Source organism: Pteropus medius, unplaced genomic scaffold, assembly GCF_902729225.1.
Source record: "Pteropus medius unplaced genomic scaffold, Ma_sr-lr_union100, whole genome shotgun sequence".
NCBI classification, from domain to species: Eukaryota; Metazoa; Chordata; class Mammalia; order Chiroptera; family Pteropodidae; genus Pteropus; species Pteropus medius.
The window spans coordinates 14446857-14461580 of record NW_024346062.1 but is presented as its reverse complement, the minus strand read 5'-3'; the positions used below and the strand labels follow the sequence as shown (position 1 = coordinate 14461580).

The 14724-nt window shown below is 35.5% G+C and overlaps 1 protein-coding gene across 11 annotated transcripts in view; it reads right to left on the bottom strand.

Moving 5' to 3' along the window:
- The window catches only part of CAST (calpastatin), a 103804-nt gene that overhangs the window by 84799 nt on the left and 4281 nt on the right, over positions 1–14724 (bottom strand). For all 11 annotated transcript variants that reach the window (XM_039875153.1, XM_039875156.1, XM_039875157.1 and 8 more), the window contains exon 2: positions 7143–7205. In XM_039875153.1, the coding sequence (XP_039731087.1) occupies positions 7143–7205 (63 nt within the window). The remainder of the gene's footprint in view (positions 1–7142; positions 7206–14724) is intronic.

Below are 14724 nucleotides of genomic sequence, written 5' to 3'. Positions count from 1 at the left end.
TTACATAAGACATCAAAACCAAGCTTCCTTCTTAAGAAACACACACACACACGCACACACACACATCTAACATATGCTAATTCACAAAGATGAAGTCAACAGTGTATTATCACTGCTGAGGCTAGAAATGGTTTTACTCTATCAGGTTTTGAACACTACCACAGCAAGGAATTTCCTCCTTTTCACCACTTGGTGTCCCCTGAACTACACGTTTAGCACTAGGTCAGAGGGATGGCATCACATCATACCTAAGAAGTCTTTCAGTTACCTCTCCTCTGTGTAGTTGCTAGTTAAGAACCCTCGTTATCATTTAAATGTGTTATTTTAAAAATTCATTAGTCATTGAGCTTTCTATTCAGCCTTCCCTGTTCGGTGAAATGAATATATAGTTTCAGTTTCTACCAAGTCTACTCAGTGTTGTTAGAAAAGCAGGAAAAAATGACTAACGAAATTATATTCAGAGAATCAATTTTTATCTCAAGTACTAAGTGAAAGCAAAATTGAAATGTGAACATGAGATCATTTTAACTCTCAATTTCCTATAAGAGAAATGTTTTTCTTTAAAACTGTATTTGCAATTTTCAGATTTCAGCATCATATGTTTCTAGAATGTACTGGTCCATGAATTTAAGTTTTAAACCTACTATTAAAACTATTATGTAGACATTTAAACAGCTTACTTAATCCTAAAATATGTATCCAGGTTGAATTCTGAGAAAAATTCAGGAAGTGTACAAAATTCAGGATAAAAATTCTGTGCCATTCTGAGACCATATTGAGATTATATTCTTTCTCATCTGCTGTAGAAATTTTGAAGAGCCACATACACAATCCAATTAGCCTGCCACCAGTCTGTGATGTCCACGGAGGCAGCATATTATAGTCGCTGATACAGACTCTGGAGTCCAACTGCCTTGATTTGAATCACAGCTCTGCCACTTCCTAGATTTGTGTCCTTAAGAAAATTACTTTGCCTCACTAAGAGTACTTTCCTCACCTATAAAATGGACATAGTAATACCTCTACCTGAGTCAGTGTGAGGATCAATGAGACCATTCATACAAAGGGTCTAGAATGGAGCCTGGGCCATACAGACAGCTCTATAAATGTTAGCTGCTATTATTGTTATTATTATTACTACTATTTTATTATTACTAATTATTAGGGCAACAAAGAGAGCTTGCATGGCAATAAAAGTGAGCCGCTTATTGATTTGTGACCATGAGATGGGACAGTACTCAAATTCCTTTTCTGGTTATATATTGCAAAGCCTTTCTCATTACTAAAGAAAAAGTTTGTTAATTCATTAAGCTTAGTGGTTCTTTTGTTTTAAAACGAACTGTATGTAACACCTAGAAACATATGCCAATAACTATATTTAGAGACCTTCTGCATCAACATTCAATGAATTGTTTTATCAGAAGCTAAGGATGCACCTGTAACAAAGAATATGAAAATAGTGTGCTTTTAAATTAAGAACTGTGATATACAAAATGCTATGTCATTGGATACAGAATGGCTAATAAAAAAAAATAAGCATTTTACTCCTATAAAAGGACATAAAAATGTATCAACGTTATATCATACAGCAATAGTATACTCTTCACTGTTGTACTTTGGATCTATGAGCCTCATTACTTAAGACCATAGGGCCACCAAAATTGTCTCTGAAAAGACTGGACCCTGTGGCATATGAAGTTGGAATCAAATGTTAACAAAATGTCAAAGGAATTGAATGGAAGTTAAATTTTCTGACTTTGAGTAGGTCATAAGTCCTGGAAACTGATAGAATGATTAAATATTATTCTTGAAATATCCTGTTTTAAAGTTTATTTTTTATTCTTCCCTTTAGACTTCGTTAGCTTCTCAAAGATAAAGGAATGATTGATTCAATAGGGACAGTGACCTGAAATTATGCCCTTACCTGTTTCACCAATGAATGAATATGTATGATTCTTGTCATAAAGTCAACAGTATTTTATCATATAACAATGTGTATAATAGCTTGTTATAGCCTTATAAAAACAGTTCATTTGTGAAAGTAAAACCTCATGGAAAGTTGACATCACAAAGGTTTTTATTTTTCAATCAATATTGTTACAGAATGCTTAGTAAACGTGTAGAACAGTATATTAATACCATAAAAAAGTACTCTCTATTCTTCATTTTCCAGGATATTATGTGAGATAACGTAGTAATTCTCAAATTTTAACATGCCTAAGAATTACTAGCTATAGTATGAAAACTTCAGAGTCCTGGGAGAGGAGTTGTCCCAGGTAATCTTCTTGGGGGCAGAGGTAAAAAGAGCCCATTAGCAGTATATGCTAAGGAATGAAGATTTTCCGTGTATTTCATTTCATAAAGACGATGTTCTGAACGAAAAACCATATGATAGTGGTGATTTTACCAGGAATGTGCATATCCACTTGCCAAATAGCTGTAGATCGGAGAAGGTTCAAGGAGCCTAAACATGGCCAGAACAGGGCTAAGAACAGCAGGCTAAGAACAGTAGAGCTCTACTTAAAAATGAACAAACAGAAGGAAAAAACCTAGTCTCTAAAACACACTGCAGAGGAAGAGAAAGAGCATCATTTTCCTGAAAAATTACAGAGAATGGATCTCACAAAATGATACACCACAAGAAGAAAATTTAGGAAAAACGTCTGCATCCTTAATAGGAAAGAAGATAGTGTTACCTCCACAAAGCCTGCATAGAGGATTACAAATCCAGAGTACACTGAGGTGAAAAGATAAGAGTGAGACAAAAGAGAGAGATAGCGGGGAGATTAGAGAAGAGTGCAAATAAACACCAAAAATAAAAAGGGCAGAATTTAAATCTGCACTCAAGTTTCAACAGCAAAATTTAGATGATAGAAATAAAAATACTAAGGATAAACTTTAGGCACTCTCCCAGAATGAAAAAAGTAACGATCAAAGAGAGAAAATTGTGAGGCAATCAACAAATATCTAATCTCATAATTATATGTATGTTTAAAAAGAAACAAGAAAAACAAAAATAAGAACAATAATTAAATAAGACATTCCAGAGAAAAATTAATAAAGAGAAACATATATATAGGCACATCCTGGTATCTTTTTTTAATTTTAAGAACAAAAGAAAAAATCATATATGTACCAAGACAGTAAAACAAGTTTTTTTTTAAAAAATAAAATTAGACTTCCTCAGACATAGCACAAAAAGCTAGAAAATAAAGGAGCAGTAGGTACATAATAGAACTATTACCTAAGAATGTTGTACAATTTTTTGTGTGTAAAGTAAGCAGAAAAGCATGCCTAGATCCATACCGAAAATCACTGTCTGTGCTCTCTCTCCAAGAAAGTTATCGTAAAAAATATTCTGTTCATTGGAGAATTAAATCAAAATTTAGAAGTAAAACATGGGGAAACTGCAGTCCAAAAAAATTCCTGAACTTCCCTTATTCAGTTTAATCTCCCAAATCAGACAGCCAGGTGTTTTCTACATTGGCTGCTAGAGTCTGGATCTCCAGGTGAACCTAGTGGAACTGCTCTCGGTGCAACTCTGCAGCTTTGCCTCTGTCTTGGCACTGGGCATCGGTTTATGCAACCACAATCAACCTCCACAATAAATATGGACTTTTGTCATGACTCATAATCCCTAAAACAATGTGTACTGCAGTACTCATCCAGAATTTGCTAACAATGGCTAAATCACTTGCTTGTGGGAACACTTTCCCAGAAGACCTCTTAAAGAAGTGTTTTCCTCCCACGAAAATACAGTACAAAATAATGACCAGATTAAATGACAAGGTACTTGAATGATGATTTTTCTATGCATTTAAAAGACACACACAATGACTCTATTTTTAATTGGAAAAGACTGATCTATCATAAAGCACATTATTGATCATTTTCAGTCTAGGCCCTGTTGATAATGTTCCTTTGTTATCTCAGCTTATAAAAAAGATGTAGAGAAATACTCTAAAATGTAAATAGTAGCCATCTCTCTTGGTACTAGAATTCGAGATGATGACTTTTTTCTTTGAAGTCTTCAATACTTTCTAAATTTTCTTCAGTGACTAAGTTTTAGTTGTATGATCATTAAATAAAAAGTTACTAAAATCCATATATATAATAAGTATGAACACAATATTGTCACACTCGAGAACACACACAAAATTTTGTAGCAGTAGTTATAACCTGGTAAGACTCTGGGTAATGGTTTCTTTGTTTTAACAAGTGCACATTACTTTTATGATTAAAAAAGACTAACTTTATTAAGAGGAAAAAAATGTAAAAAAACTTGGAGTCATTCAATACTTAATTTATGCATTTTAGAAGAAGGAAAGGTAAACATTGAGGAAAAGAACGCCACCAATGCTATTACGGTAAAGAAAATATATTAAATACTTTTTGCTTTAAGGTGAAATTTCTATTCTCTTCTATTTATACCTCTCTTCCTTTACCCATAAATCTATTATTAAATTTGAGTTCTTAAAACTGACTCTGTGAGATGATGCCCATCTTATGCTTTAAATTTTATTCCTCAGGACTTTGCTGAAATATGTTGCTATAATGCTCCCACTCCCCCAGAGTGGCCAGATGTGTTAGTCAAATACTTTAGATTTGGATGCAGATTTGGAAAGACTTCTTTGTTCTACTGCATTGAAAGGTGATGATGCTAAATACTTTCATTTTCCTGCTCTTGAGTCATTTTTATCTTTGGCTTGTTAGTCCTTAAAACTTTTAGTCTTATAATTCCTCTACATCTTAGAAGGACTGAAATTCATAATGATTGGTATAAACAGACAAATACATTTGTCATAAGACACTTACGCAACTCCATCAAGCATTTCATTGCAAAAGCAAAATGACAAATGATATTTTAGTTTTAGATTCTTCTAAAATTGCCAGACATCTTAGGATCACTTAATGACTGTCTAGAGGTCATAGTCCAAACAAGTAACTATTATGATAGCAGCAGAAATAGCTCTGAAATTCATATAGCTGCATTCATCCCCAGATAGCTGTACATATGACAATATAACAGTGGTTCTTACCTAAATTAATCATTTCTCTCCCGGTTACAACTTCCCAAAGTCTTCCTCTGTGCCCTTTTTCTTATACCTCCAAATGAAATGCAGCAGAGTAATAAAGTGAGAAGAAAAAAAATGCCAAGAAGTATCCCTGAGCATAGAAAGCAAATTCTCAAACTGACTTTGTTTCAAAGGCCTGGGTCTGTCCTTGGAAGCCTAACCAGTATGTTTGCATATGTTTGGGGACAACACATTGTTTAACCCTTGGAGGTACATGCTAGTTTGAAAATGGATTACCAAAACCCAAACTAAGATTCCTGATCTCACTTCATGTTCAACAAAGCAGTAGGTAAGAAAATATTTGGGAGAAATGATCAGTTTTAGAAAAATCTTTTTCTGGTAATCTGAGAAGAAAAGAGCAACCAAGGAGAGCAGACAGGGCGAATGACAAACCCAGATTGTACATGGTTTTTAACAGTGAACACAGAAGCTAAATATAATGCCTAATGCAGGGTGATTTCCTTGAATTGTCTCCACAACATCTCATCAATGACTTATTTGCACATAACATAAAGAATTAGAGACTCCTTGGAAAAAGAACACATTGGAAATATACCTTGACTACCAAATCATCGCACCCATAGGCCTGTTAACTCCAGCAAATAAACATGGGCAGAAATTGGTGAGATAATAAACAATCTTCAGTCTCAGACTACATGAATCTCTATACTGATTTATACTATGGAAACAGGGAAAGGCCTCTATCCCCTCTTTGCTTCTGTTGGCTGGGACAGAGCAGAACACACCAATATGTCCAGGCTCTGGCACAAGTATAGGAGTTGTAGATCTGAATTTTTCAAATGCGTTATAAAATAATGTTGGAATTGCTTGAATTTCTGATAAAGATAAGAATTCCTTCTTCCTATTCTTCAGGTAGAAGTTCAGCCTTTCAGTTTCAAACTGAAAGTACAGTCTATCTCCACTGACACAGAAATCTCAAATTCTCCCCTGGCTGCAATTGTAACAGGGCTCCTTATCAGTTTTCCCAAGCCCTTTTTAAATATGGAAATAAGATACTTTATAGTCCAGATATTATCAAAGTCCTAACACTGTGCTAGCAGCTGTTGCCTAAGCCAACAATGCCTGTACTCTCTAGGTGTAATATTTAAGCTTCCAGATAATAACATAATTAGTGAGAATGAGTCTGTGAGAATTAGCCTACTCTCCACGTTACGAATTCAAAAAGAAGATTTCATTTTTTGTGCAAATAGTTTAATCTTGATTAATATTAATAGTGAATAATATCTAAAGACAAAAATGCAGAAAGAGGATCTAAATTTCTGAAAACATGTTAATAATATAAAGAAAATTAAATGATCATTTTATGCTTTCTAAATTTCCATGTACCTTTCAGAACTAGCTATCTTATAAGTTGGATGTGACACCACTTCTACTGAGTGAAGATGAACATATCTATTTAGATTTAAAAGGTAAAAAGCAGTAAAAGGGAGGCAAGTCCAGTAGTCTTCCAAAGACAGCCTTTCACATGACCCTTCCCCGGAGAAGCAAGCCAATGTTGACAGTGCACATTACAGTGCATCATTCAGTGAAAGGAGAAATTCCCAGGCTCACAGAAAACCTATCTCAAAGTGGGGAGGCTTGTTTTTACTAGTTTTTCCACAGAATTGATCCAAATAAAAAGTTCTTTCTTTCTTCCTTTTGTTCACCAATGTGAATGACAGGTTAATCTGGGAACTGGGAAAGGAGAGTGTCTTCCTTTCACAGTTCACTCTCATAAAAAAATATTTCCTTTCTCACTGCAATGTTTGCTCTACCCCTCTCCACCTGCCATGTTCACTAACACAACATTTAAGATTCACCGATTACTATAGGGAAAATATCCTAAATAACTGAGTACTATTGCTGAAGTTTCCTTTTCCAGGAGCACTTCATTTTTTATTTATTTTTTTAATGATTTCCACTTATATTCTTGAATCAAATCTTCGTTAAAACTAAATTTGACAATATTCCAGTAGGAGCTCTTTTGCTATCTTCATTATTTGTTTTAAAACAGAATTCACAATTTAAAAGCAAAAGAAAATGAAAACTGAATAGTATGGAAATTACCTCATCCAATCCTTTCTTTTCTCCTGACTTGGAAGGCGAGTCACTATTTTTCTCATTGGCATGCTATTAAAAGAAAAAAAGAAAAGATAATATTTAATAGAGGGAAGTGATACAGGATAATGCAATAGTGACTTTAATCCCAAAGGGCTAAATTTATAGACTGTTAAGAACAAGGACCCCTTTAATCTTCCTCCTGAGAGTGCTAATAAGTCTACAGCAATGAGGGTGGCTTTCAAAAATCAAGGGAAACTACAGACATTCATTTGGGATATAGAAAGTCAGTCTGTAATTAACTAGACACAGATCTGATAGTGATGCCAAGGTAGCATCTCATCTACAAAATGCTTCATGGAATTTGAAAGCCCAAATTGCCAGCATAGGAGACATCTGGTTCCTCATGGAGATGAGATGTCTGAGGACCATGTTGAGCCTAAAGCTATACTTAAGCCTCAGGTAAGCAGGGACAAGAGGGAGGACCACAGCTTCCAAGTCAACCATCGCCTCCAATGGCTCCTGGGAATTCTCTATAGTTCTTCTAAGTATTCACCCATGCAGAAAGATAAACCCTGAAGTGGAAAGACCATACCTACAACTTCCATTTACTATGGCTTTAGAATTTCATTATGTCCAGAAACAGAATTATCTTTCACACTAGGACACTGGGGATGAATGCAAGTATTTTTATAAAAGAATAAAAGCTTCAAGTAGCTTACATGCTCATTTCTTTTGATGATAAGATAAAATAAGCCATAAAGTTTATTAAATTTTTTTGAAAAGAGAATACAAAAATTCTTTCTTTCTTTCTTTCTTTTTTGCACATAGTAGGATGTACAAGAAAGTGGGAAGAGGGAGCCCAAATATAAGAAAATAAAAGCTCGTCATTGGGTTCAATCCCAATCACCTTCAGTTAAACCAAAACATAAAATCTCATTATGTTCTCTCGAGCAGAATCATAACCTAGATATGTAAGTCAATGAAATTATTCAAATTAAGAAGAATGGAAATCATAGTAATAGTAGTAGTAATAATTTATATCATTCTTTACTATTTACAAGGCACTTTCATATACATTCTTATTTGACAATAAAAGAGGCTCATATAATTTTTGTGAATGAATAAACTAATAATAAGAGTCATTTGTTGTGCTTTTCACAAAGACATATACCTAGTATATGAGAAAAGTTCACAGAGCAGGTTTTCTGACTTCAAATTTGTTCTTTGTCACTAAATCATGCTAAATGGAATAATAACCTCTTTATTCATATCAACAGATATTTTAGTTAAAAAAACAAAAAAGCCAAGGAATATCAGATACATGGCTGAAATTTTTCAATCGTTCTTTATATGAAAAACTAGGAAGAAATCACTTTCATGAATGGAAAATTCTTCCCAACAAAGGACTCTCATGAATCAGTGGATGGAATCTATGAAAGAGCTGGCAGGCTGCACTAGCTTAGTGAATGAAGCCCTCTACGGGGCTTGTTTTACCTACATGTCCCAGTCAAGGGTTTGTTCATCCACAGTTGAGAACAAACACTATTGAGTAATTAATGAATCTTAAAAAAAAAAAAAAAAAAACAAATCATTTAAAAGCCCACACATATCAGAGCAAGATGGGACTTGATAAGTTTTAGAATAACTTGGTAAGCAAAAGATTCTTAAAGGCCAGACAAGAGGGAAGAATTATACAACATTTGGAGATAGAATATGAGAGGGACAGATTTATAATGACAGAGATTTAGCTAATCTGTCTCCTTCTAGAACTTGTATATTTAGAACCATGATATCACATTCATTTATTATCTCAATTCCATATTTTTGTCAGATTAGGTATATGTAACAACACACAATATCCACTGTTTTACTGAGTGTACTATTTAGAGTGACTCATTTACTTGTCAGGAGGTATTATTCCATTTTACAAATGAGAAACTTGAGACAATTTGCTCTTGTCTGGTACAAGGTTCCATGTTCTCCACAAAGTCTCACTCTGCTCCCTGCTCATGTGGCAAATATACTATAATATATTACCCTACTGTAAGTGCACAGCCTTTTTTTTCTTTTTTTTTAAGTTTTCCTGGTGGTGGTTCAAAATTGCAATCCTCCAGATTAACCAGCACCATCAGTTACTTGCTTCCGCCGAAACGCTCAAAATCTCTCAAAATTATGTAGGTTCCAAATAACAATTTGAGAGGGGTAAATACATAATGAATACTTCTAAAAAGGTTGAGTTATAATGACAAATTATAAAAATTATGTATTATAAGAACTAGTATTTTGTGATTTCAAAAGAAATATTTGTTCTCAATAGAAAGATTTTTTTATAATACACGAAAGAATAAATAAAAATCACATAAATAAAATGGCAACACTTTTTAGAAACTGTATAGATTATATTTTTCCAGTTTTGTTTTTTAGTCCGTCTTTTTATTATAGTAAAATTTTTTAATATACAGAAAAGTTGAAAAGATAATACAATAGACGCCATAGTCCCACTACTTCAATAATTATTAACATTGTTGCCATATTTGCATGTACTTTAGACAGATCGATCTCTTTATACTTCTACATCTCTTTATACTTGTACCTACCTGCATTTGAAAGTAAATTGCAAATACTCTAAAACTGTACTCCTAAACATTTCACCAAGCATCTCAAATTGAGGACTTTTTCCTACATAACTCCAACACCATCATCACTTTAAGAGAATTAACAAGAATTATGAATGCCATTTACTTTCTGGTAAATAACAACTTTATAAATGAACCATTGCCCTGACCATTTCTTGGGGCTTAGTCAATATTCAGCAGTCTATTAATAAGGTAAAATCGGTTAATGCCTTTTCACTGAGATAGATTCAATGTGCTTGATTTTTTAATTCATGGAATAATTAGGCACTTTTGACATAATCGAGCTGGTGTAATGAAATATTTGGGAAGGATACATGGTAAATTTGATCTGACTTAGGAACCTGCAGCAAGACTTTCTAAGAGCAAAGACAGAAAACTTCAACTACTACAGCTACCTGTAGCTGGTGGGGTGAGGAGAGGTGAGAAGAACGAGAAGGGAAAGATAGACAGATCAAGAAAGAGAACTGAGCCACAAACCTGATCAATCTGAGGACTTTTCTATATGAGGAAAAAGAAACTAACATGTTCTAATCACCTACTCTCTGTCAAGCCCAGTGCCAGGCATCTCTCTTGTATGGTCACCTTTACTCCCCATGGCAACTAGGGGTACACACTGTCGCCTCATTCTATGGCTAAAGAAATTGAGGATCTGAAAGGTGAGACCCTCCTCTGTCACAACACATATCAGGATTATAGTCTATCGACAGAGACTAGGCTACACTGGATCTGGTTAAAAGCTTGAGATTCACATCAAGAAAGTCTCAATCCAAGGCTCTAAAAGGAAAACCACCATGAAAAATCTCCCCCCACAAAATACAAAACCTTTCTATTCTAAAACTGGTTTGTTATATAAAATTAATCAGACACACAATACTTATCAATTTCAACCTATATTAGCACCCAGAGATAAGGCCAAAGACAGAAAGAGCAGGAGGCCAGCCCTAAATCTGTACAAATTTCATTGGGAAGATGGGGCCACAGAAGGCCAGAAATGACCTGGAGCTAAGACGTAAAGGCAGTAAGGAGTTCAGAGGCAATGAGACAAATCGGATAAAGGGCTTTCCCTCTCTTTCCGCAAAAAGGAATAATCTTCCAAATATTTCCAGCCTGTGACATCACCACATATTTGGCAAGAACAGTTGTCCTTGTCCTCATTCTAGGCCACAACATTTATATGCTTAAAATCTTCTACCAGAGCAAACCCATAAACCTGTCAGGAAATCAATGAGAGCTAGGAGCAACAGTGCTTGGAGCCTGAGTTCTCACCCAGCTGAGGGCCTTCCAGCACTTGGGAACCCTCCCTGTTGTTAGCCAGATACACCCTGACACACACAGAGACAAAGGTATACTTCTCACAAAATCAGATAAGATACAATTGAACAAACTGCTACATATGTAAAAGAAGGCAAAAACACTGAGTTTTTTTGGTGAGTTTCTCCAAGTCCAAGCCCAGCCATGAAAGTATCTAATGCTAGTGTGCTTCTGAAATGTCTTTGATTTAAAAAAAAAAAAAAATTCTAAAATTAAATTGAGGTGATGCTTGTACTACCTTGTGAATATATTTTTAAAAAATATTGAATTACATGGCTTAGTAGGTGAATTTATGGTCTGTGAAGTATATCTAAATAAAGTTGTTTATAAAAACAGTAAAGGTTATTTGAGAACGACTTGAAAATTTTCTTTCTTCAACTTGGAGACGAGGCCATTGATATCAATTATTTGCATGTCCAACAACAGCTGTAGCAAAATCATGAAGCAATAAAAGGTTATCTTAATGCCCTCTGGACTTTCCTAGTGCACAGAGCTCAGCTCTCTCGCTGCACCACCAGTGCACCTACTGGAAAAGGCTTGTTTCGGGGCCTTGTAAGGATCAGAAAGCCTTTGATCAGCAGTGGTCCCATCCCTCAGTGCGGGCTGCAAGCACCTGGGGCACTTCTGGAAACACACTCATGCGGGAAACCAGGGATTGGGAGTTAGTCTGTCTAGGGAAGGCCTAGGCTGTACATATTTTTTCTAAAATTCCCCAGCTGATCCTAATATGCAGCTAGGATTGGAAACCACTGGTTTTGAGGGATGATTTGTGGGCACCACAACCGGAAGTAGAGGTTTCTGCTTCTCAAATCAGTCCACTGAGTTGGTACCATGGGGGCTTCCCCTGGTCAAGCAGACTGGGGCAGCTCTGGGCTTCCCGGGTAAACTGAGTGCTCAATGGAAAAGCAAAGGGCCCCGTGTTCACACGAGCATTTCATGACTAATTCTGAGCCTTGTTCTGTGCATGGCACATTATATCTTCTTATCAGCACATAAGTCTCTATTTTCTTAGTAAGCAAACAAATTAGCACTTTATTGTAGACTCTTGCTTACTGATTACTTCATAAAGATATATTTTGCCTTCCCAACCTCATGGTAAATTATGTATTTTTTTCTAGACCTGTGGTACAGGTGTGACAAATAATTCTTGACTGAATGACTACATTTCCACAAACCTGACTGTTTTCTGTGAAAGCATTTTCACTCCTTTCAGGACAGTAAACTAGATAAAAAGAAAGAAAGCTGAAAAAATAGCTTGGAAAATTAAGAGACTATGTGCAAGTTGATATTTCCTGCCAAATCCCCTAAAATCTACTCTTATAGTATACTTTGCTTGCTACAACAAGATTGTTCAGCAAATAAGCAGCAGAACCGAGAGGTAAAGCTGGTTTTGTTTTAAAACAGTCTCCCTGGTGCAGATCTGGGCCTGTCAGCCTCAGGTGGACTTCCTGCCTTGAGCCTGCTCTGTTGGTGCTGCAGGAATGTTTGCTGGCTCCCCGGATAGATGGCATCAGGCTGGGTTCGGCCAGTAGGAAGCACTGGCAGGAGATGATGTGGTGGGTGGGTGGTATTTCTCCCTCCTTTCTGCCCTTCTGCAGTAGGGTTTCCTGAGGGACAGGCCAAATGAGGTTCCAGCTTCTAAAAGGTGTTATAGCTCCTCCCTCCATCTTTACAGCCAGGGAATGATAGCAGCTTCCTGCAATTTCTAATCTCTGGTTTGCCTCACCCACCCCAGTTGGGTGAGTCTTCTGTTACCTGGGTAACCAACTCCCTGCATTCCATTCTCCGACAAACTCTAACAGGACAGAAAGAGCAGGGATCTGAAAGGCCATGTGACTTGAGCAAATAATTTAAACTTTTTTTTTCTTTTTAAAATGGAGCTAACAGTAACTTCCTCTCTCCTCCCAGGGGATGACATATTTATGAAACGAGCTGATGTTAAAAAAGAGCCAGGCCCATTGCCTGATTCACTTTAAGAATATAATAAAAGTTATTGCACCCCCTTCTTTTTCTCTGGCACCAAGCTGATTGTGGTGAATTATGAGATAGTAAAATGAATATAAGTAAGCAAAAGTTTAAAGGTTCATTTTCTAAGGCTGTAAATATTAGAGCAGGGATTTAGGTTTTTACTTTTCATAAGTACAAAAAAAACTAGGCTTATCTGATAAGTTTATGTTTAGTACTTTGTCTCATGATTGTGTGTTATGTTAGTCTCACACTTTCATATTATATCTAAGGAAATTAAGTATAGGGAACACAGAATTAATTTTCCAAACAATCTATACAAAGTTTGTCACAGGGATGACCCTTAAAAGCGCCATTTCCATGCCTTCAAATACTTTAGAAGGGTGGGGTATGTGTGTGTGTTGGTAAGTCTGGGAGTTGGATAGATAAAGCAAGATTGGCACAATGTTACAATGTTGACAATTATCGAAGACAGGTAATAGGTGCATGAGAAGTTCATTATATTATTCTCTCTTCCTCTGTGATAAAAAGTTTTTAAAAACTTAGAATTCTCTCAAGAATATGTATCTCTGTAGAGTCACCCAAAGGCAATACCCTAGGTATTTTTCTTGGTTTTAATACTGGAAACTCCAAACTCACAGAGAAGACTAGTGAGATGTAGAGTTTGTTTATTAAAAAAAAAAAAAAATCAGTGAGTATGGAAAGTCAAGAAAATGGTGTATAAAAAATGGAAATATCAGTAAAAAGATAGATAACCTAAAAAGAAGCCGAAAAGAAATGCTAGAGCAGAGTTATACAATAACTGAAATTAAAAATTCACCAAAGGGATTTCAAAGGCAAATTGAGCTGGCAGAAGAAATATAATAATATAAATATAAAATAAGACAATCAAAATTATTGAGTCTGAGGAACAGAAAGAAAAATGATAAACGAAACATGAACTGAGTCTTGAGACCTAAGGAAGACATTGTGTTGTGGGAATCCCAGAGGAGAAGAGAGAGCAAAAGAGGCAGATTATTTGAAGAAATAATTGCCTAAAACTTCCCAAATTTGATGAAAGACATGAATATAAACATCTGAGAAGCTCAACGAACTTCAAGTAGATGAACTCGAAGAACTCCACATGGAGACACATTATAATCAAACTGTTGAAAGACAAAGAGAATCTTGAAAGCAGCCAAAAAAACTGACTTGTTACATACAATGGATATTCAATAAGATTACAGATTTCTCTTTAAAAACTTTAAAAGTCAGAAGGCAGTAGGCCAAGTGTTGGCAAGCATGTGAAGAAACTGGAACCCTTGTGTACTGGTAGTGGGAATGTAAAATGGTAGTGGGAATGTAAAATGGTACAATCACCTTAGAAAACAGTAAAGTTTCTCAAAAAATAGCTGAAATGGAAGCAACCCAAGTGTCCACTGACAGATGAATAGATAAGCAAAATGTGATATACATATACATAACGGACTATTACTCAGCCTTAAAAAGGAAGGAAATTCTGACATATGTTATAACATGGTTGAATCTTTAGGACGTTATGCTAAGTGGAATAAGCCAGTCACGAAAAGACAAATACAGTATGATTCCATTTATATGAGGTTCCTAGAGTAGTCAGATTCAGAGAGACAGAAAGTAGAATGGTGGTTGCCAGAGACTTGGTGGAGAGGGAAATGGGG